The sequence below is a fragment of the Silurus aristotelis genome, assembly GCF_946808225.1.
Source record: "Silurus aristotelis genome assembly, chromosome: 6".
Classification (NCBI taxonomy): Eukaryota; Metazoa; Chordata; class Actinopteri; order Siluriformes; family Siluridae; genus Silurus; species Silurus aristotelis.
The window spans coordinates 31192740-31216217 of NC_139579.1; the positions used below are offsets into that span (position 1 = coordinate 31192740).

Below are 23478 nucleotides of genomic sequence, written 5' to 3' on the forward strand. Positions count from 1 at the left end.
AAAGGCCCCAAGATTGGTAGCTTGGCGATACCGGGGTGCTGAACCCCCAAACTTTTTTTTTTTTATCTGACTTCGATTCTGGGGGCTACAATTCAGTCAGATTCACAGGTTTGGGGTTTAACGGGGTTCCCTTTCAATTAGTTACGATTTTCAGGGTTGGATTCAGGGGGATTACGATTTGATCCATTTTGGCCGTTTGATTCAGATTCAAGGGTTTTAATATTTGCTTGTATTTTTTTATGTCTGGCTTTTCCATTGAGGGCCAACAGGGTCAGCAAGGCCTTCTCTGCTGGCCTAAACACTCTCAGAATCTGTACTCTTTCTCTTTTATTTCATCGTGAGTCTCTCCTGCCTTTTTACATTGGAGTTTCTATTCAGTCAGATTTCAGCCTTCATATCACGAGTTGCTGTGGTCACGGGTATCTGCCTTGAGCCTTCACAGTCCAAACTGCAGGCGTCCGATAACGTCAACATTTCCACGTCCTTCGATCGGATGGTCGGAGAGCGCCGAGCTCGCATCCCGCATCTGTAGCAAACTGCGCAAGGTCAATCATATTCATACGGGTTCAATAGCTGTTAGTTTTTCATTCCACAATGACTGACGGAGGAGAAGAAATTGATACGGTTGCAGATACAGTTAGATTTACAAGATGGAATTTTCAAGAAAAGCTGAAAACGCAGACTTTGTGAGGAAAGGTCGGCCCAAGGTCGGTGTTCGTTGGGTTTCTTGCGTTAGTAATGCCGTTTATTCTCGCTGTATGAGATTGCCGTGTGATGCAGTGCTCTGTTCTACTGGTTTTCTCTATAATATTGATAATTTCTACAGCGGTGTCATCATAATGGTATCAAGAGGTGGACTGGTACAAGCAGAATGTCTCTGAAGGACTGGGTGTGAGATGGACATTGTCTCATAGCTGCTTTGTGGAGATAAAGAGGTTATAATGTTAGGATGTATAAGTTTGTCCCTAATGATTGAGACAGTGGTGACAGTGGTGAAGGAATAAACCCTTTAAGATGACAAGGAAAAAAACATGAAAGGAACCAGACTCGGAATCCATCCTCATCCTCAACACCGAATGTCCACTCGTTACAGTTCCACCATTGCGTCTCCGTTCATGGATAATCCATTTCATGTATCAGAGTTGATACACAGGTTCTCTGGTTAGCTCGCTAGAGCTCTCCATGGTTACGCTACATTCCAGAATCTCCTGATGCGGTGTTTCAAGATTTTCATCCGGGTGCAGCAGATCTTAGTAGAGCGTCAAAGTCCCAGTCTTGGTTTGACATCACCTCAGGCATTCTCGTTACTCCTCGCCATCTCAGATATCGACTTTTGGCCTATCGGTGTGAACTCAGGCCAAAATTAATGGCCCCCTCAACCGTTAATGCCTGGTGATGGGAACAAAGCGATAAAGAGAATGTTCTTTCCTCTTGTTTTCCATCCCTCCGTTTGACGTGACCTCAGCTGCTCTGGTAGACTGGGCTCTCTTATTCAAGCCTTACAGAAATGCCTTTGTGTGTGTGTGTGTGTGTGTGTGTGTGTGTGTGTGTGTGTGTGTGTGTGTGTGTGTGTGTGTGTGTGTGTGTGTGTGTGTGTGTGTGTGTGTGTGTGTGTGTGTGTGTGTGTGTGTGTGTGTGTGTGTGTGTGTGTGTGTGTGTGTACGTGTACGCCTGTACAACCTCGTGAACTACCACTCTGTTGACGTCTCCGTTTTTCCCCTCCCGATCGCTTCGATGCGTACGTTCCTGCATCCGATCTGCGACCTCTATATGACCTCTATGAGCAATCGTATAACATCATGAAAAAAACTCTTCAAAGTCCATCAAAAGCATCGGCTTTCCAACGTTCAGCCCAGATTCCCCCGAAAAGAAGAAAATCGGAGCATTCCATCCGGATTCCGCAGGAAATCCGCCGACAAGCCGACGGATGTTTCTCATAAATCAGACCGAAGATCTGCGAAGCGAATAAACGTCAAGTGAACAACTGTAGCGGTTATTTATACAAGCCGATGATCTGTTTCAGAGCTGCAACAGATGCAACTGCAAAAAAATCTGTAGAAATTTAGCCATTTTTGCTTGTGTGAGGACGAAGAAACAGACAGACACCTGAGCAGAAGGTTTTCTGCTTCTTTTTGAAACATCTGATTCCATATTTAGTCTCCATTCGCTCTTGAACTCCACTCTTCTGGGAAGATGTTCCTCTAGATTTTGTGGAGATTCATTCAACCAAAAGGGTGTTTGTAAAGTCGGGTACTGATGGAGGTGAGGTGATGAGGTTCCTGGGGTGCAGTCAGTGTTCACATTCATCATGTTCAATATGGTTTAGAGCTCTATAGCAGGAGATCTTCCACTCCAACCCCATGGAATGCAGATCTTTATTGAGCTGGTTTTGTGCATCCAGGAGCAGGTTTGGGTCTCCTCAAAAACAATTGTGTGCCTCCGGGTTTGTGGTAACAGTTTGGAGAACCACATATGGGCAGAAAAATCGGGTGTCCCAATACATTTGGTCACGCAACTGACCGACGGTCTCATGTTGGGACGCGACCTCATAACACGGCGGGTCTCATTATTACTTACGCCTACGATTCGATTCAGGTCACCTGTCACTTTCTCTCCACCTCTCTACTTTCTTCTCCTCTATACATCTCTCTGCACTTCTCCTCTTTCATTTCATCCTTCACCTTTTTCCTCTTCTTACCACTTCTCTTTTCCTTTCTTTTCCTTTCTCAATCTCTCTCCTCATTTTTTCCTCCTCTCTCCATCTCTTATTTCTCTTCTCTACTTCTTTCCTCCTTCTCCTTTCTCTTCCTCTCTCCATCTCTCTGCTCCTCCTCTCTCCGTTTCTTGCCTCTTGCTCATCCTCTTTCCATCTTGCTTTATCCTTCTCTACCTCTTTCTACTATTTCTTATCTCATTCCTTCTTTCGCCACATCTCTCCACCTTTTTCATCCTCTCTTCTCCCTCTACTACTACTCCCTTTCTCAGCCTCTCCTGTTTTCTTCTCTTTCCTTCTCTCTTTTCCTCTATCCACCTCACTCCAGCTCTCTCCATCTCTTAGCTCTTTTCATCTCTCTGTTCCTCTATGGACCTTTCTCAATGTATTTTGTCCTCTCTCTCTCTCTCTCTCTCTCTCTCTCTCTCTCTCTCTCTCTCTCTCTCTCTCTCAGGTTTTCTGATTTATAAATTGAGTTGAAATTTTTTTCTTCTCTATTTTCTCAGGCACGAAATGTCAACACGGGAGAGCTGGCAGCCATCAAAGTCATTAAACTGGAACCAGGTACACATCCGTGTGTCTTTCCCTTCATATATCAGAAACACACACACACACACACACACACACACACACACACACACACACTGCAATAATTAACCAAACCTGCACGTGGGCATTAATAATGCAACAACATTCACAGGCTGTTAAACACAGTTTAATAGCTCTGTGTGTGTGTGTGTGTGTGTGTGTGTGTGTGTGTGTGTGTGTGTGTGTGTGTGTGTGTGTGGTGTGTGTGTGTGGTGTGTGGTGTGTGGTGTGTGTGTGTGTGTGCGCGCGCGCACACTTGAAGTGTGTTATCTGATCATTACTTCTGTGTTCTTTCCAAAGTGTTTCACACTCTTTCCATGAGGGTGTGTGTTTGTTTGAATTTGCATTTTAGTTGTTTCATTATACTCCTGATCTCCTGTGTTTTTTAATAAATATTTGGAATTGTAACTGTGTGTGTGCTCGAGTGAACGTGTGTGTGTGTGTGTGTGTGTGTGTGTGTGTGTGTGTGTGTGTGTGTGTGTGTGTGTGTGTGTGTGTGTGTGTGTGTGTGTGTGTGCGCGCGAGTGCGCACGAGTGCGCACGAGTGAATGCATGTGTGCTCGTGAGTTTGTGTGCGCATCAAAGTGAGTGTGTGCATGAGTGTGTGCATGAGTGTGTGTCGCTGAGTGAATGTGTGTGATTATTTCCCTGCACCTGCTGCATTGTGTGTTTGTGTGTATTCTGTAGGTGAAGACTTTGCGGTGGTTCAGCAGGAGATCATTATGATGAAAGATTGTAAACACTCAAACATTGTGGCGTACTTCGGCAGTTATCTCCGGTAAAACAAACACACACACACACACACACACACACACACACACACACACACACACATACATACATTTTTGTACATTTCACACACATACATACATACATACATACATACATACACACACGTGTGTGTGTGTGTGTGTGAAATGTAAAAAAAAAGTGTGTGTGTGTGTGTGTGTGTGTGTGTGTGAAATGTAAAAAAGTGTGTATGTATGTATATATATGTATATATATATATGTATGTGTATGTGTATATATTGTGTATGTGTATACACACACACACACACACACACACTGCTGTCTCACACCTTTCTTTAGACTTACACACACTTATTCCCACAGTATGTGTAAGTGTTTAATGTGAATGGTGTTTGTTGATTGTACGTGTGTGTGTGTTTCAGGAGAGATAAATTATGGATCTGTATGGAGTTCTGTGGCGGTGGATCACTACAGGATATTTACCACGGTAACTTCACTTCCATTCCCTCACTCACTTCATCAACACAAATAAGTGTGTGTGTTTTATCATGTGTGTGTTTTTTTCCCTCTGTCTCAGTGACTGGACCACTGCTTGAGTCACAGATTGCATACGTTTCACGGGAGACCCTACAGGTACGTACACACACACACACACACACACACACACACATAAATTAGGGCTGTTAAAATTAACGCGGTTCATTTTAACGGCACTAATTTTATTGACGCAGCGTGCATTTCTGTTTGACCGTTTTTATTAAAAATAGAAATGAATAAATATAAAAGAGGTGAAATTAAAACCTTCAGCTCAACACACATTTATTCATGACGTCTTTTCTTTGCTCAGATGTTAAATAAGTAAATAAACTCCACCTAAAAAAAATTTTATTTACACAATATTTGTTTTACTGATGCACCAAGTTTTAAATCAGCACCAAAATCCACCACGCTGCACACATCCGGCAATTAAAACCGTCCGTGTGGAAACATATCAAAAGTTTTTAGTGTCCTGCAGAATTTAAAACACCATAATTACTTTAGAACATTCACATTAATATTTTGTCTTCATGCTCTATGTTGAGGATGATTTCACTATTAATAAACATACATTTGGATAAAGTCGAAAGAGTGTGTGTGTGTGTGTGTGTGTGTGTGTGTGTGTGTGTGTGTGTGTGTGTGTGTGTGTGTGTGTGTGTGTGTGTGTGTGTGTGTGTGTGTGTGTGTGTGTGTGTGTGTGTGTGTGTCTCTCTCTCTCTCTCTCTCAGGGCCTGTACTACCTCCATAACAAAGGCAAGATGCACAGGGATATTAAGGTGAGCTTCCAAATCATATCTCTTAGCATTTGTTACTTTTTTTCTTTTTTTTTTTTATTCTTTACACCTGTTTTCTTTTTTCTCTCACAGGGAGCAAATATCTTACTAACAGACAATGGCTACGTGAAGCTGGGTGAGACATTGTTATGGAGCTGCATATGTATATAAAATAAAATGATAACTGAAATATATAATTAAAGATCAGGGTTGTCTCTCCGTAGCGGATTTCGGCGTCTCTGCTCAGATCTCAGCCACTCTGGCCAAGAGGAAGTCCTTCATCGGAACACCATATTGGTAAAAGTCCTGCTCTGATTTCTCTGGCTTTCTAAAATGAGGCGTGGCCTGTGAGACTCTTATTGAGGGAGGCGTGGCAGAAAAATCAGAAAAAGACAAAATACTAACATGGTTCTCTGAAAAAAGCTGAATAATAATACATGTGTGTGTGTGTGTGTGTGTGTGTGTGTGTGTGTGTGTGTGTGTGTGTGTGTGTGTGTGTGTGTGTGTGTGTGTGTGTGTGTGTGTGTGTGTGTGTGTGTGTGTGTGTGTGTGTACACAGGATGGCTCCGGAAGTGGCTGCAGTAGAGCGTAAAGGAGGTTATAATCAGCTGTGTGATATCTGGGCCGTGGGCATCACTGCTATAGAGCTGGCCGAGCTGCAACCTCCTATGTTCGACCTGCACCCAATGAGGTGTGTGTTTGTGTGTCTGTGTATGTGTGTGTAAATGTATATATGTACGAGTGTGTTGATTGTTTTTTGTCTCTGTCTCACTCAGGGCTCTTTTCCTCATGACCAAGAGCAACTTCCAGCCTCCTAAACTGAAAGATAAACTCAAATGGTGAGCGAGTGTGCACGTGTGTGTGTTCCACTTTTTTTTTTCCTGAAAAACTTGTTTTGATGTAAGAAGTGTGATGACGTTCTCTCCTCTTCTGCACTCAGGACGAGTAATTTCCATCACTTTGTGAAAATGGCACTAATCAAAAACCCTAAGAAACGACCGACTGCTGATAAACTGCTGCAGGTGAGTGCTGTTCTCGCCGTGTTCTCGCCGTGTTCTCGCCGTGTTCTCGCCGTGTTCTCGCCGTGTTCTCGCCGTGTTCTCGCGGCGTTCTCAGCGTGTTCTCAGCGTGTTCTCACGGCATTCTCAGCTTGTTCTCAAAGCGTTCTCACCCTGTTCTCAATGCGTTCTCACCATGATCTCAATACGTTCTCACCCTGTTCTCACCATGTTCTTAAAACACTCTCAACGCAATCTCAGAATGTGCTCATCATTTTCTCAACGTGGTCTCCACGTGTTCTAACTAGGGCTTAAACTAACAATTATTTCAGTAATTGATTAATCGTTCTATTATTTTTTTTGGTTAATCGGATAAATATATTTTTTTAATTGGATGTTTCGCCTATAATAACTATTTAAAACTCAAATTCAGGGTATTTATGTATAAAATTGTACTTGAAAAATGCAAAAGCCACATATTGAGTTGAACTATCTTTAATTTAGAGGTTATAAAGCTTTCAGTAGCTGATTATTGAGGAGTGAATGGAGGATTTCTCCTTTAAACAAACTCACACCTGCTGGGTCGTTACTTCCTCTCAAAAAATTATTATATTAAAAACAGCATTGGAGTATTAGAGCTGATGCAATTTCTGTCAAATTACATTTGTATTGTTTTTAATGATACTCGTTTACTGCTGCTGTTATTTGCTGCTTTTAGATTTAGTGTTCTGTTTAAATCAAATCATCACAATGTCAACAACAGCACTTCATTAAACTACACCATTTTCACACGATTATAGAGTTTCTGCTCACCGTGCTGATCTTTCACCTTCATCCCTGACTCCCATAAAATGCTCCCATGAATCAGGGATGGACACTTTTCCCTGCTGCTCACCATTTTCCCAAGCGGCTGTGTTCTTATCGTCGCGCTTAACCATAACTTGAGCAGCCCAACTAAACGCTTTGACGTTCGTTTATAACAAATTTCAATATCGATTAGTTGGTGCAGCTCTAGTTCTTACCGTGTTCTAAATGCGTTTTCTGCGTGTTCTCGCCACGTTCTTAACATGTTCCAGCGTCACGTTAAGCTCCATCTGACCCGCTTGTTAAAACTTCCTACACGTTTGACTTCCTCACAGCATCAATAATAAGCCGCTACGCTAACCTGCATGCTAACACGTGCTAACTCGTGTTTTTTTATTTTATTTTTTTTTATACACACAAAGACATGAGTTCTGGCACAGTAACAGAACAGACTGTGAGCAGGAAAGGAACTGATAAAATAATCAGAGCATGTCTGCTGAATTCTTTAAACCAAGTCATGCGAGGTTAGCATGTAGCATGCTACGTAATCAGCAACCAATTGGATTTTACACTAAAAGGAAATATAGCTAATTTATGAATGCTGACCTGGATTTCTTTTTTTAGGAATGCTGACTGGGAATTTTTTACTTTTTATTTTTGAATGTAAATAAGTGATACGAATTTGGATGGGAATTTTATTGAAAAATGTGACCTGGATTTCTTTTGCGGAATGCTAAATAGGAATTTTGTTCAAATGCTGACCCGATATTTAGATGGCCATCAGCTATTGTATGGAAAGATTAAAATAAAATAAATCCCACACACGCACATGGACACGCAAAAGGTTTATCAGACAAAGGAAAGTGTTAAACCCGGCTCCCATCCAATCGCGTTGCTCGACTCGCTGACACGCTTACTTCCTGTCTCTGTCCAGCACCCGTTCGTTTCGCAGCCGCTGAGCCGCACCCTCGCCATCGAGCTGCTCGACAAAGCCAGCAACCCCGACCACGCTGACATCGAGGACAGCCACGACGGCGAGGACGAGGAAGCTGACCCCGAGGTGAGGTCGCGACCTTGAGACTTCCTCGTAGTGGCTCAAGAGAAATACTGTAGTTATGTCGGTGGGCAAAAGTTTGTGGACACCTGAGCATAAGGTTTTGCACATATGGTTGGGAAAGTCAGGTGTCCCAATATTTTTGGTCATATATATAATGTATAATAAAATCGCTTTTGGGGTACTGGGAACATTTGTGTGTGTGTGTGTGTGTGTGTGTGTGTGTGTGTGTGTGTGTGTGTGTGTTTGCAGTCTCCGGTACATGTTCCCCAGCGGATCACATCAGCAAGCCGAAGTTCAAGGGATAAAAAGACTTTGTCCGAGATTAACTGTAAGTGTGTGTGTGTGTGTGCGTAGTCATGTTTGGAATTGTGCGTGTAAATTGTGTGAATGGGTTTATGCTTGTACGTGGCTGAATCTTTGCCGAAATGAAGATGTAATTATATTTGGAATTCTGGCTCGGAATGCTAACTGGAATTTTGTTTGAAAATGCTGGCTGGAGATTGTGTCTGGAATGATACCTGGGATTTTTGGGGGGGTTCTGACTTACAATGGTGTTAGGAATTCTAAATAGGAATAATAGCTGCAAATTTGGGGGGGTCTGACTGGGAATTTTAGGAAAAAACCCTGACCAGGATTATTTATATTTTTAGGATTGTTGACTTAAGTTTTGTTGGGTTCTCTGACTGGGATTTTTTTAATTAATTAATTTTTTAAATTTTCTTATGAACACTGACTGGGATTTTTGTTGGGAAGCCTGTCTGGAAATCTTGTTGAACAATGACTAGGATTTTTTTTAGGTATGAATGCTGACTGAGTATTTTGTTGGAAATGCTGGCTAAAAATAATTATGGGAATGCAGACTTGGATAATGTTGATTGGGAAGTTTTGCTGGAATTGCTGATCTGAAATTTCTTGTTGGGAATGGTGAGCTAACATTTTTTTTGTTAGGAACGCTGACCTAGATTTTTCTAATGTTGACTGTAAAATTGTCTTGGGTGCTCTGACTAGGATTTTTATTTTATTTTATATATTGGAATTGGAATTTTGTTAGCAATTTATAAAGGATGCGAATTTGGATAGGAATATCTGACTGAGAATTTTATTGAATATTGTGACCTGGATTTCTTTTTTAGGCATGCTAAATAGGAATTTTGTTAGAATGCTGACCTGGATATTTTTTTTAGGAATGCTGACTGGGAATTTTGTTGTGAATCTTGAATGTGAATTTTGTTTAATGCTAGATTTTCTTTTTTGACTGTGGAACTTTATTTATTTATTTCTGATTGTAAAAAGTGATACGAATTTGGATAGGAAAATTTGACAGAATTTTATTGAAAAATTTGATCTGAATTTATTATTTCAGAAATGCTGACTGGGAATTTTGTTGGAATGCTGACCTGGATTTATTTAAGAATGCTAAATAGGAATTTTGTTGGAATGCTGACTGGGAATTTATTTTTATTTTATTTTTTATTTTTATCAGACTTGTGTGTTTGGTCTGACGGTTTATATAGGTTGGTGCATTGTGTGTGTGTGTGTGTGTGTGTGTGTTATACTGACTACTCTGTTCCTGTGTCATACAGTTGATCAAGTTAAGTTTGATCCTCCACTGTGGAAAGAGACGGAGCTACATGAACCAGTATGTAACACTTTGTGTGTGTGTGTGTGTGTGTGTGTGTGTGTGTGTGTGTGTGTGTGTGTGTGTGTAAACATGTAAAGTGTGTGCGAGTTCAAACCTCTGAGAAAGTGTGTGTTCTGTCTTAGGATTTTCAGTTGGAACCACAGAGTTTACTGGGTGACCATAAGTAAGTGCATTCTTGTGAGTTTATTTTGTGTGGGTGAAACATGTTTCATTCTTGAGTGTGAGTGTGAGTGTGAGTGTGAGTGTGAGTGTGAGAGAGAGACTGATTACATACATTTGTTTTCCTTCCTTTCAGGAGTCTGTTAAAATCAGTAGCCGAGGAACTCAATCAGAGGTAAGCGAAGCCCCGCCCACTGCACCCAATTGGCCAGCGCTAGCTAACTCCACCCACCCCATTAGCCAAGTAGACTAACTCCTTCTGCTTAGCGCTGCTCAGCTGTCCACACGTGTGTGTGTGTGTGTGCGCGCGTGTGTGTGTGTGTGAACGCTTGTTCATCGCCCCCTTTTTTTCCCGTGGCTGCCACGCCCTCTTAGTCTCCACCCTCTTCATTTCTCTCAGGGGTCATGTGACACATTTAGAGGAGGATGATGAGGATGGTGATGATGAAGCTGGACAGTAAGTGTCTGAGAGTAAGAGTGTTAATGTCTCACACACACACACACACACACACACGGTTGTCGATCATTACCTCGGGTGGTGTCTGAAGCTCACTCGCTCTTGTGTTCGGCTGCATCCTATTCCGTGTCTAAAGTGTGCATGCGGAGTGTTTGTGTGTGTGTGAGAGAGAGAGAGAGAGACAGCATGTCCCAGCCTGTCATCACTAACTCTTCATGCTCCATGTTTGTCATGTTGCGAAGACGTTTTTGCCTCGAGGAAAGAAAAACTCGTCTCAAGCAACAGGCAGAAATAATTCCAGATCAAATCCCATGATGCTTTGCTACCCCTTGTGACTAACACCCAACTACTGAGAACAGAGTCAGTGTATGCCCCCTGCACTGCCCCCCCTGCACTGCCCCTACACTGCCCCCTGCACTGCCTCAACTGGGGTTGCAAAATTCTGGGAATTTTCAAGACTGGAAACTTTCTACAGGAATGAATAGGAACATACTTGGAATTTACTAAATTGCAGGTGAGCTTATAACGGGGAATTAAAATGTAGTTGAAAATAAAATCTGTACACAAAATGTCCAAAAATTTCTATCTTGGCAAGTTTTCGTGTAAATCACATTAATATTTGTATAAACGTTACATAAAACTATCAATTAAATCAGTCAAAAAAATTTTCCCCAAAATCTGTATTAGTTTGCATGCATGTCAACTTATGACCAAAAAACATTTTTATATTCGTTTGTATGTCATACATATATATAAATTTCCCTCAAAATTCAATTTCCCATATATTCTTAAAAATTATACATATATTCCCATAAAATTCCCCACATGTTCCTGTAAATTCCCAGTACATTAAAGTCCCCATATATTCCTAAAAAGAATTTCTGTCTGTCTAGCCAATACATTCCTGGTAAGTTTCCAACTTGGAATATTTCCCATTAGAATTTACCTGTAATTTTCCACCCCATTGCAACCCTAGCCCCTACTCTGCCCCGGCTGTGTTTGGCTGAGACCCGTAAATCCACTTCTCATCTGATTGGTTTGATGCGTGTGTCTGTCATTCGATACCTGCATGTCCTTCTAATCTTTCTATCAACTTTGATTCTGTATGGATATAAATTTGCTGTGTGTGTGTGTGTGTGTGTGATCTAATAACCTAAACTGCATGTTTGATTCCTCAGTTCAAACTCGAGTTCAACTATGAGGCCTAAAGTCCCTCCCCCATTACCCCCTAAGGTAAGACCACACACACACAGAAGGATCAAGTTTAGAATTTGAATTTCCAAAATATTTAGTAAATATATTGCATTCAGACACTTTCACTTACTCACTCTGTCTATTAATCTCCCACTCTCTGTCTTTCTCTCTCTCTCTCTCGATTAATAACTCTCTTTGTCTGGCTTTATCTATCTATCTGTCTGTATGTCTGTCTGTCTATATATCTATCTATATATGCATCAGTTTATTTATCTGTTTGCTTGAACATGTCTCTCGCTTTATTTCTCTCTCTCTCTCCGTAGCCGAAGTCTCTCGGTCCTCTTCAGAGCGACCCTGACGGAGAGGACGCCGCTGGACAGGGGACCATAAAACGTTGCCCTGCCTCCTCAAGCCCTGCCACTCCTCCTCGGCCCGCCTCCTGTGTGCCCCCCAGGCCGCCGCCCCCTCGTCTGCCCCCCCAGAGACGCAGCAGCTTAGGTAAAGGGCCTCCCCAGCACGCTCAGACAGAGCCTGAAGGGGATGATGGGAGTTTTAGTTTCTGGGAGTGGCTTCACGCAGAGGAGCAGAAGGAAGACAGTAAGCCTGGTTCCTCCTCCCCGGTAGCCAGATGCCGCTTGATTGGTAGATGTGTAGCGGCTTCCATTGTCTCCAACGGCGTTTCCATCCACCTGCTGTACTGCGAATTTGATTCCAAGCTAAAACATGAATATGGCTAAAAAAAAAAACATTAAGGCTGAGGGGAAAAGATGCTGAAAAGGCTGATGGAAACTTATTTTTATTGCCATAGCAAGTGTGTGTTTTTGTCTTTACATGAGCTGAACAGGAAGCTTTCAAAATACAAACACGTCTTAATTACAATGGTGTAAATGTAGTCACGATATCATTTCACCTTCAAACCTAAGCCAACATTCGACCTCCCTGTAACCATGGAAACGGGTCTATCCGTCTGTCTGTCTGTCTGTCTGTCTGTCTCTCTCTCTCTCTCTCTCTCTCTCTCTCTCTCTCTCTCTCTCTCTCTCTCTCTCTCTCTCTCTGTGTGTTTGCTTGTTTGTTGGTGGAACAGAATGACTGCTCTGGTACGGCATTGTTTTCCAGCACTTCCTCCGACGTGAGCAATACAAATTTCCCGCCCACTTCGTTTGATTGACAGGTGAACGTCAGCGGCTGTGAAACGGGTTTATCATATCGTTTTGACGCAATTCGAAGATCACAAACGCGTGGATTCTATGTTTTTTGTTCAGCTCTGTTAAGTGCAGCATGTTTTCTCCATTCGTTTAGACCTTGTTTAGCGTTTAGACTCCTACACGATTCGGTGACATCGACCCTACCGACAGACTACTGTGTGTGATGTGCATTAACCCCTTATAGTGTGTGTGTGTGTGGTGTTTTTATGACGACATGCATTTTAATCAGGTGGAGACCTCAAGTTGGTTAGTGAGGAATTGAAATGAAGTAACAACTATATCTACACAGTATGGGCAAAAGTTTGTGGACACCTGACCGTTAGATTGGTGTGCACATCCCATTTAAAATTTAGTCTCCATTTTGGGGGGGTTAATACTTTTGGCCATATGGTGTAAATAAAACATAAATAATACATCAAATGATTATTGTGGTAGATAAATGACTATCCTAGGTGTTTAATGCATTCTTCTGATTAAAATGTGTGTGTGTTGTGTGTGTAGGTAACGGACTGAGCGCCTCCTCACAAAACGGAGAGAGAGAAAGACTGTCGACTCTACCCACCATTCCCAGTCGCAGGAGTAAAGACATTCCTGTGAGTGTTGTTGTTTTTTCTTCTCCTTTAGAACCAGTTCCTGGTTGTTTGTTTCATCAGTGTTTTTGTAGTCGATCATTTTAACGCGTAACGCCTCGCTCTGTCTCAGAAGCCGATGTGTAATGGTCTGCCTCCCACTCCTAAAGTGCACGTAAGTACATCAGCTCCTCCTCCTGAAACACTCACACGTGTCAGACACGTCACCTGGGTTTCCAGTACAAATTATTTTTTCGGTGCATTCAGTGGGTTTCACACTGGTTCAGGTTCCAGATTTACTCAATTCTATCATGTTCTAGTGTTCATCTTATAACATCAGAAGCATGATAAACCCAAAACATTATCTATCTATCTATCTCTCTATCTCTCTATCTCTCTATCTTTCTCTCTCTCTCTCTCTCTATTATTATTATTACACACTATATTTTCAAAATTATTGGGTCACCTGACCTTTCCTGCTATTTGTGTTTCTTTTCCAAACTGGAGGCACTCAATTGTACAGGATGTCTTTAGATGGCGCTATAATAAAATTGTATTCACTTGAACTTGGAAACCCAAATCTGTTCCAGCATGGTGATGTCCCTGTGCATAAAGTGAGCTTCTTAAAGATCTGGTTTACATGCTTTGGAGAGGAAGATCTTGCTGCTATAGAGCTCTGATCTCATCCCTACTGAACACCTTTGGGATGAATGTGAACGCTGACTGCACCCCAGGTCTTCTCACCTACATCAGTACCTGCCTTTTGTAATACCCGTCTGGCTGATGAACACAAATATCCAGAAGCTCACTCCAAAAATCTAGTGAAACATCTTCCCAGGAGAGGGGAGGGAATTATAAGAGCAAATTGGGACTCAATGTGAATTTCACGTTTGCTCTTTGTTCTAACTTGCTAAAGATGAAATCAGACGTGTTGTGCATGTGGTCAGAAAAGCACCATTTAGCACCGTTAGTCTCGAAACTTTGACACAACTATATCGCGTCTTACACAAGCATGAATTCGTAGTAGGTGAGTGCCAGACTGACCTACCTGCAGTCTGGACCTTTCACCATTTTGAAAACGTTTTGATACGAAAAACACAACAAAGAACACCCAGAACTGCTGATTAGCTAGAATCCGGTATGAGATACATATGGGACAACATTCCTCTCCCAAAACTTCAGCAACTGGTCTCCTCAGTTCCCAGATGTGTACGGACAGAAGACGGGATGCTACACAGTGATAAATGTGGCCCTGTCCCAAAGGACATCTTTGAAAGCTGTAGCATTAAATTTTCAATTCACTTGAGACTCAAACTTGAAACAAAGCCATCGTAATGAAGATGTGCATTCCATGACTTGGAGTGGAAGATCTCCTGCTCTAGAGCTATTAAACATGATGCATGTGAACACTGACTGCACTCCAGGAACCTCCTCACCTCACCTACATCAGTACCTGATCTTTCTAACACTCTCGTGGCTGAATGAATCTCACAAATTTTCACAAAATCTGGTGGAACATCTTCCCAGAAGAGCAGCGGCTATTATAAGAGCAAATTGCGACTATATGTGGAATGGGACATTCAAAAAGCACACATCCTATTGTCAGGTGTCCACAAACCTTTGTCTACAGAGCAAAGGTTGGAGAACTTCCACTTCGGATTCTGTATTATTTTTAGCTTCCAGTTAGGGAAACTGTGTGTGTGTGTGTGTGTGTGTGTGTGTATATATACCTGTGAGAAACATGGGTTTTCTGCCTGCAGATGGGAGCGTGTTTCTCAAAAGTGTTCAACGGCTGTCCACTGAAGGTCCACTGCGCTTCGTCCTGGGTCAACCCAGACACCAGAGGTACGAGTTCTTAAAAATGCAGATATTTATTTTTATACATCGTTTTTAACATTTGAATCGTTAAAAAAAATAATTATTTCTATATAATTGTCAGTAGATGTGCTATATTTTTATTATTATATAGAAAGTGACCAATCATTTGTCACCAATATTTTATACGTAGCTCGATTTTTCCTCGTTTCTCGTGCACGTTCTCTCAGCAAAGCTGCTGCTTCGTGAATATGACGTATCGCAACGCTACGGAGACCGAGGCGTGTCCTGAGAGTCACATAGAAAACAGATTAACATGGCAGAGGTAGAGCTGTAACTTCCTGCAGACACAACAGGAAAAGAACGTCTGGGTTTTTTTTTTTTTTTTGCACTACAAAGCCGTTTGTGTGAAAGGGGCCATGCGTTAGAAGTCAGAAGGCACTTAATTATATTGAACCAAAGAAATCGAGGGCATCGGTAGCTGCTTCATACGTATCTTTAATGTATGGACTGTGGGAACGTTTTCATTCAGATCGATATTTATACATTTTTTATTATAATTTTTTCAGATCAGTATTTGCTTTTCGGAGCCGAGGAAGGAATGTACACCCTCAATCTGAACGAGCTTCACGAGACCTCGATGGAGCAGGTGCGATTTTGGAGAAATGTTTTGTTTTTCAGTACTAGTATAGACACTGATCATGTGAGAAGATCACCAGGATTCTTCTGCGCTCTTCAACACACATTTACATTTATGGCATTTTTTAAGATGCCAAATCTTATCCAGTTACATTTATATAATTTATAAAACTGAGCTGCTATAAGGTTTAGGGCCATGCTCAGGGGCCCAGGAGTGGCAGCTTGGGGTGGCTGGGATTTGAACTCGCCACCTTCTGATCAAAAGTTTAGCCTTAAACACTAAGTTACCACCTTCCTTTATATTGCTTCCCAGACAATAAAAAGGAACCCAGACACATCCACTTGAACTCATTTCCCTTTCCCGTGTCTCGTAGATCTTTCCCCGGAGGTGCACGTGGCTTTATGTGATGAACAACTGGCTCTTTTCTATATCCGGTAAGAACTTTCCCAGCATTCTTATAAAGCACACAGAGAGGAAATGAAATGTCGATGGAGAGTAGGGGTCAAGGGGCAATATTTACACAAAAGTATTGGGACACCTAGCTTTTCCAGCCATATGTGCATGAAATCCCCCCTTCACTAGAACTAGGAGACCCAAACCCGAACCTCTGCTTTACATGGTTTGGAGTGGAAGATCTCCTCCTATAGCATTCTAGGCCTTTTGACTGCACCCCAGGGACCTTCTCACCTGACTTTAATGACACCTTTGTAACTAAATGAATCTCATTTAGAGGGACTAAATGTGGAATGAGATGTTTAAAAAGAAGCACATATCAACCTTTGGTCCATGTAGTGTATACTTGGGAGCAGTTGTAAGACACAATCCAGAGTTTCACATCAAAGGGTTTGTGTTTGGTTAAAGCGGCATTGAGGAGACGACTGATGACGAGGGACATGTCCATGGCCTTAAACAAACAACAGTATATTTCAGAACGGTTGAAGAGCTTGAGATGGTGTTGAGAGAACATCAGCCAATACAAAGCTCTAAACAGACCTCTATAGTGGGGTTATGCATTTATCGCTTACTGGTAAAGGAGCAGATGTGTTTAAAGCAGATGTGTGTACTCACTCTTGTAAATAACGTGTGTATGTATATATTAGGGCTGTCAAAATTAACGCGTTTATCCGAAACATTTTAACGGCATTAATTTTATTAGCGCGAGATTAACTCGCCATGCATTTCTGTTTGACTATTTTTATTCAAAATATAAAATCAAATCAAGAACCAAAATCCGCCATGTTTCGTCTTCTGCTTAATTGGTGGTTCACATTCTTAAGTAGATCATTACCACCATCTACCGTGGTAATGGATCAGAGACTTGTACACATCCGGCAAATAAAACCGTCCGTGTGGAAACATAGCGAAAGTTCTGTGTGGTGTCGTGATGATTTACGGAAATTAAAAACGCCATCGTTATTTTAAAGCATGAATATTTTCTGTTAAAAATGGTTTCACTAATAATAAACATAAGCATCCTTATCGGTCCATGGCCATGTTGATTAGAGTATTAAAAAAAAAGTTTAAAAATATCAATTTAAGGTACATTTACAACAGATACAAATGTGCGATTCAAGTTGCGATTAAATATTTTAATCGATTGACAGCCCTTCAAACACATGCAACCACCAAACCGATCCCCAAACACAACCAAACGCCAGTTAGATGTCTTCAAAAAGAAACTTAAAAGGTTGGAGATCTCTGGTTTAAAGGATATTTAATGAGCAGACTGCGGATTTGAGTTCAGTGGGATGCACACTTTATTCACGTTTGTTGCCGGATTCTGTTTTTAGTGTGTGTGTGTGTGTGTGTGTGTGTGTGTGTGTGTGTGTGTGTGTGTGTGTGTGTGTGTGTGTGTGTGTGTGTGTGTGTGTGTGTGTGTGTGTGTGTTGTGCGTTGTGCAGGTAAAGCGTCCCAGTTGTACTCCCATAACCTGTGCGGTCTCTTCGAGCACGCTCGGCAGATGCAGAAGTTACCGGTGTCCATACCGACATACAAACTGCCCGATAAAATCATCCCTCGGTAAGCCTCAGGTTTTTCTTCTTCTCTGTACCAGCAGTTTAGAGTGAAGCTCAGAGGGAATGTAAAGGGAGACCGTAGCCCATATTTATAAAGCCGAGTCGTTTATCTGATTGTATGTCATGCGTGCAAACGCGGGTTTGTTTTACGGCGTTATTCGCCACAAAGAAATCATTTCTTTTATTTTCTTTTTTTTTTTTTTACCGGGTTTCATGTTTACGAGATGATCAGAGGTCAGAAGCTTACTTTTGGTTTGGATGCATGTTTCTATATTCAGTATGTTCAAAAGTATTTGGGCACCCAACTTTTTCAGCCATATGTGGTTCTTCTACAAACATTTACCATGTGGGTGCAGGCACACACAATCGTATACGACGTCTTTGGATAAAATGTTCCCTTCATTTAAACCAGGAGACCCCAAAAAAAAAGGTGCACAAATCCAGCTCCATGAAGATATGCTTTTGATAGGTTGGAGTGGAAGATCTGCTATCAAGCTTTAAACATGATGACTGCACCCCAGGGATTTTTGGAAAATTTGCCATTGGTAAAGTGATGTAGGTGAGGTGAAGAGATACCTCACCTACATCACTTTACCAATGGCAAATTTTCCAAAAATCCCTGCATAATCTTGTGGAACATCTTCCCAGAAAAGTGAAGTTTTATGATGTTTAAAAAGAAGCACATATGGTCAGGTGTCCATAAGCTTTTGTCCATAATGTATGTGTATAGTGTGTTTTGATGCACTGATTTTTCTTTACTTTTGAACTTTTTACAGGAAGTTTACAGTGTCCAATAAGATTCCAGACACAAAGGGGTGCCAGAAGTGCTGTGTAGGTGAGTTGAGAAGAGTTCAGGATGTCATGAAAGCAAACAAATGCTTTTTAACGAATGAGTATATTGTATAATGTGTAATGTGAGGGTTATTAGAATGGGCTTGTTAAACTGGTGTGTGTGTGTGTGTGTTTGTGTGTTTTAGTTCGCAATCCATACACTGGGATGAAGTATCTGTGTGGTGCGTTCCAGTCCAGTGTAGTTTTGTTTGAATGGGTGGAGTCCATGCAGCGCTTCATGTTAATCAAGGTGAGGGTTGTGTTGAGGAGTTTGTGAGTCTGGGCACGTGATTAATGATGAAAAATGTCCATCGAGTGAGTCCAAGTGTCTGAACAAGTCTGTGTAAGTGAGTCAGAGTGACTGAAGGTGTCTGTGTAAGTCAGAGTGACTGTCAGACTCCTTCAGTTACTCTGACTCACTCACACAGACTCCTTAAGTTACTCTGACTCACTCACACAGACCCCTTCAGTCACTCTGACTCACTCACACAGACTCCTTTAGTCACTCTGACACACTCACACAGACTCCTTCAGTAAATGAGAGTGAATCTGAATCAGAGTCTGAGTGAGAAAATCTCTAAGTATAAAGGAAATCAGACAGAAACGATTCTGAGTGAGTGAGTCAGAGTGAGTCAGGGCTTAAGCAACTCAGAGTACGAGTCAGTTTAAGTTGGTCAGTACTTAAGTCAGTCTAAGCGAGTCTGAGAATGCGAAAGTCAGCCTCAACCAGCTAGTTTGAGAGAGTCTGTAAGGACACAAGTCAGTTTGACTGAGTCAGTTTAAGCGAGTCTGTAGTAAATAAGGCAGTCTAAACAAACCAGAGTAAAGAAGTCAAGTCAAGTTAGTCTGCTTGAGCGAGTCAGTTTAAGCTAGAGTCTAAGAGTATGCAAGTCTGTCTGAGCGAGTGAGAGTCAGTCACTTACATGAGTCAGTCTAAGTGAATCATAATACGAGTCAGTTTAAAGCGAGTCTGAGAGTACTCAAGTCAGCCTAATTGAGTCAGTTTGAGCAAATCTGAAAGTGCATCAGCCAGTTTGACCGGGTCAGTCTAAGCGAGTCTGTAGTATACGATTCAGTCTAAGTGAGTCTGTAGTATACGATTCAGTCTAAGCGAGTCTGTAGTATACGATTCAGTCTAAGCGAGTCTGTAGTATACGATTCAGTCTAAGCGAGTCTGTAGTATACGATTCAGTCTAAGCGAGTCTGTAGTATACGATTCAGTCTAAGCGAGTCTGTAGTATACGATTCAGTCTAAGCGAGTCTAGTGCGAGTCTAGTAAGAGTCAGTCTAAGCGAGTCTAGTAAGAGTCAGTCTAAGCGAGTCTAGTAAGAGTCAGTCTAAGCGAGTCTAGTAAGAGTCAGTCTAAGCGAGTCTAGTAAGAGTCAGTCTAAGCGAGTCTAGTAAGAGTCAGTCTAAGCGAGTCTAGTAAGAGTCAGTCTAAGCGAGTCTAGTAAGAGTCAGTCTAAGCGAGTCTAGTAAGAGTCAGTCTAAGCGAGTCTAGTAAGAGTCAGTCTAAGCGAGTCTAGTAAGAGTCAGTCTAAGCGAGTCTAGTAAGAGTCAGTCTAAGCGAGTCTAGTAAGAGTCAGTCTAAGCGAGTCTAGTAAGAGTCAGTCTAAGCGAGTCTAGTAAGAGTCAGTCTAAGCGAGTCTAGTAAGAGTCAGTCTAAGCGAGTCTAGTAAGAGTCAGTCTAAGCGAGTCTAGTAAGAGTCAGTCTAAGCGAGTCTGAGAGTACGCAAGTCAGTTTTAGAGATTCAGCCAGTGATTGATGTGACTCAGCATGTAAATGATTATGGATGTAATTTTCTCTTCTGTTTGTAAATTTGTGTGTGTGTGTGTGTGTGTGTGTGTGTGTGTGTGTGTGTGTGTGTGTGTGTGTGTGTGTGTGTGTGTGTGTGTGTGTGTGTGTGTGTGTGTGTGTGTGTGTGTGTGTGTGTGTGTGTAGAATATAGACTTCACAATCCCTTGTCCATTAGAGGTGTTTGAGATGCTGGTGGTCCCAGAGCATCACTACCCGCTCATTTGTGTATCGGTGGTGAAGGGCAGTCAGCCCGATCAGGTCGTGACCTTCGGCACCGTCGACCCCAACGACATCGCACCGACCTTTACCGAGCCTGGTACGATCCAATCTTCGCTCCTGTATCCGATCATCTAGAGTGCATTCTGTAGCTTTGGACACAGGTTTAGGACTTCCTGTGTGTGTGTTTGACTTCCTGTGTGTGTGTGTTTGTTTCAGATACGCCACAAACGTGCGTGATTCACGTCACACAGCTGGAAAGGGACACCATTCTGGTGTGTTTGGACCGTGAGTATGGATTCAAATACTGTCTCGCACATGATTGTCACCACACACATGCACAGCTGTTTGCTTATACAGTTTCAATACCAAGTCTGTAATACAGGGTATGTTTAACTCTGTGTGTGTGTGTGTGTGTGTGTGTGTGTGTGTGTGTGTGTGTGTGTGTTTGCAGGTTGTATAAAGATGGTGAACTTACAAGGCCGGTTAAAATCCAGCAAGAAGCTCTCAGCTGAACTCACCTTTAACTTCCAGATTGAAGCAATAGGTGTGTGTGTGTGTGTGTGTGTGTGTGTGTGTGTGTGGCAGTCAGTCACTGTGTGTTTGGGGTGTGTGTGTGAGAGGAGGTCTAGGGATCAATAGGTGTGTATTCTGGTGTGTGTGAGGACCGTCTGGGGATCAGTCTGTGTGTGTGAGGACCGTCTGGGGATCAGTCTGTGTGTGTGTGAGGAGGTCTTGGGATCAGTTGGTGTGTGTAAGGAAGTCTGGGGATTAGTCGTTGTGTCTGAGGAGGTCTAGGGATCAGTCGTTGTGTATTCGGGGGTGTGTGAGGAGGTCTGGGGATCAGTCGGTGTGTATTTGGGGGTGTGTGAGGAGGTCTGGGGATCAGTTGGTGTGTATTTGGGGGTGTGAGAGGAGGTCTGGGGATCAGTCGGTGTGTATTTGGGGGTGTGTGAGGAGGTCTGGGGATCAGTCGGTGTGTATTTGGGGGTGTGTGAGGAGGTCTGGGGATCAGTCGGTGTGTATTTGGGGGTGTGTGAGGAGGTCTGGGGATCAGTCGGTGTGTATTTGGGGGTGTGTGAGGAGGTCTGGGGATCAGTCGGTGTGTATTTGGGGGGGTGTGAGGAGGTCTGGGGATCAGTCGGTGTGTGTGTGAGGAGATCTGTGAGGAGGTCTAGGGATCAGTCGGTGTGTATTTGGGGGTGTGTGAGGAGGTCTGGGGATCAGTCGGTGTGTGTGTGAGGAAGGTCTGTTATTTTATTCTAAATCACTGTTGTGTGTTCAGTTTGTTTGCAGGACAGCGTGCTGGCATTCTGGAGACACGGCATGCAGGGACGCAGCTTCAAAACCAATGAGGTGTGTTTTCAGGGGCTTGTGTGTACACGCAGTATTTTTTGTGTGTGTGTGTGTGTGTGTGTTTGTGTGTAATATTGCTCTCTTATCGCACCAGATCACGCAGGAGATCTCGGACACATCGCGCATCTTCAGACTGTTGGGCTCAGACAGGTAAAACACACACACAAAACAATGCACAAACAGCTCCCCACACACGCGTAATACACATACAGTATTTACAGTTCTTGTAACTTGTCACTCTGTGTGTGTGTGTGTGTGTGTGTGTGTGTGTGTGTGTGTGTGTGTGTGTGTGTGTGTGTGTGTGTGTGTGTGTGTTTTCTAGGACGGTGGTATTAGAGAGTCGGCCCACAGATAACCCAACAGCTCAGAGTAACCTGTACATACTTGCTGGCCATGAGAACAGCTACTGAGCGTGCGCACACACACACACACACACACACTTAACAGCATTCCTTCTCCACACTACATGAAATAACACTCTACACGCCTGCCAATGCTATAAGCTACATGTGCACGTGCATAAACACACAAACACACACCATTCCTATAAACACTACGCCAGCTACGTCTTCTTACACTACGGTCTGTTTAAGACACAACCATAAACACTACACACACACACACACACACACACACACACACACACACACTACACCCCTGCCACTCGCTGACTCGCCTGTTTTAAACTATTTATTGTGGCACGTTCCAATGAGGCGTCTTTTTATTTTATTTGTATTTTATTTTCCTTTTTTTTTTCCATCAGCCTGCCTGCAGCCTTCCCTCTATAACAGTCCGTCTCTTAAAGAGCCGATACGCCGCCGGTGACGTCTCGACCTTCACGGCTGCTACGTCCCGACTACGTAACGCACCGATTGGCGTTTTAGGGATAATCAAATATCCGCCGTCTATTTCTTTCCGTACGGCCAAAAGTATCGGGACACCTGACTTTCCCCCGGTCGTGTGTGCTCAAAAACCAGGAGGCGTGTGATTTTGTATTATGAAATTTTCCCTTCAGTTTATACGATGAAAGCGGGTGTTAGTTATAAGTATGTTTATATTATAGTTATATTTAGCCAAAATTTTCGTTTTTTTTTTTTTTTTTGCTCGTCTTAAACAATAATAGTGCAATAAAACCACCTTGTCTAAATCGTGAGCGTCGTTTCAGTCGTTATCGTAGAGACTAGATTTAGACACTGTGGGGCCAAAAGTTTGTGGACACCCGAGTGAAAGATTTCCCGCTTCTTATTGAGCGTCTGGTCTCACGTTTGCTCTTTGACCTCCATTCCTCAGGGAAGATGTTCCAGTTGACTTTGTGACGATTTCTGTGAGATTCATTCCGTCAGGTGAGGTGAGGAGGTTCC

At 42.5% G+C, this 23478-nt stretch overlaps 1 protein-coding gene across 4 annotated transcripts in view; it reads left to right on the forward strand.

Annotated features, from left to right (window-relative positions):
• map4k3b (mitogen-activated protein kinase kinase kinase kinase 3b) overlaps positions 1-23270 on the forward strand; it is a 30587-nt gene extending 7317 nt beyond the window's left edge. The window contains exons 2-33 of one of the 4 annotated variants that reach the window (XM_083544586.1): positions 3220-3277; positions 3989-4079; positions 4474-4538; positions 4629-4684; positions 5317-5364; positions 5455-5497; positions 5586-5658; positions 5921-6052; positions 6138-6200; positions 6302-6383; positions 8098-8223; positions 8470-8548; positions 9804-9859; positions 9985-10025; positions 10158-10196; positions 10422-10478; positions 11657-11711; positions 11996-12269; positions 13379-13470; positions 13580-13621; positions 15207-15291; positions 15831-15910; positions 16275-16335; positions 17803-17920; positions 18693-18751; positions 18894-18997; positions 20690-20861; positions 20981-21049; positions 21216-21308; positions 22047-22117; positions 22212-22267; positions 22440-23270. In XM_083544586.1, coding sequence (XP_083400712.1) covers positions 3220-3277; positions 3989-4079; positions 4474-4538; positions 4629-4684; positions 5317-5364; positions 5455-5497; positions 5586-5658; positions 5921-6052; positions 6138-6200; positions 6302-6383; positions 8098-8223; positions 8470-8548; positions 9804-9859; positions 9985-10025; positions 10158-10196; positions 10422-10478; positions 11657-11711; positions 11996-12269; positions 13379-13470; positions 13580-13621; positions 15207-15291; positions 15831-15910; positions 16275-16335; positions 17803-17920; positions 18693-18751; positions 18894-18997; positions 20690-20861; positions 20981-21049; positions 21216-21308; positions 22047-22117; positions 22212-22267; positions 22440-22527 — 2628 coding nt within the window. In that variant the 3' untranslated portion in view covers positions 22528-23270. The remainder of the gene's footprint in view (positions 1-3219; positions 3278-3988; positions 4080-4473; positions 4539-4628; positions 4685-5316; positions 5365-5454; positions 5498-5585; positions 5659-5920; positions 6053-6137; positions 6201-6301; positions 6384-8097; positions 8224-8469; positions 8549-9803; positions 9860-9984; positions 10026-10157; positions 10197-10421; positions 10479-11656; positions 11712-11995; positions 12270-13378; positions 13471-13579; positions 13622-15206; positions 15292-15830; positions 15911-16274; positions 16336-17802; positions 17921-18692; positions 18752-18893; positions 18998-20689; positions 20862-20980; positions 21050-21215; positions 21309-22046; positions 22118-22211; positions 22268-22439) is intronic. The other 3 variants (XM_083544588.1, XM_083544587.1, XM_083544589.1) reach the window with 3 other exon arrangements.
• Positions 23271-23478: the final 208 nt, after the last annotated feature.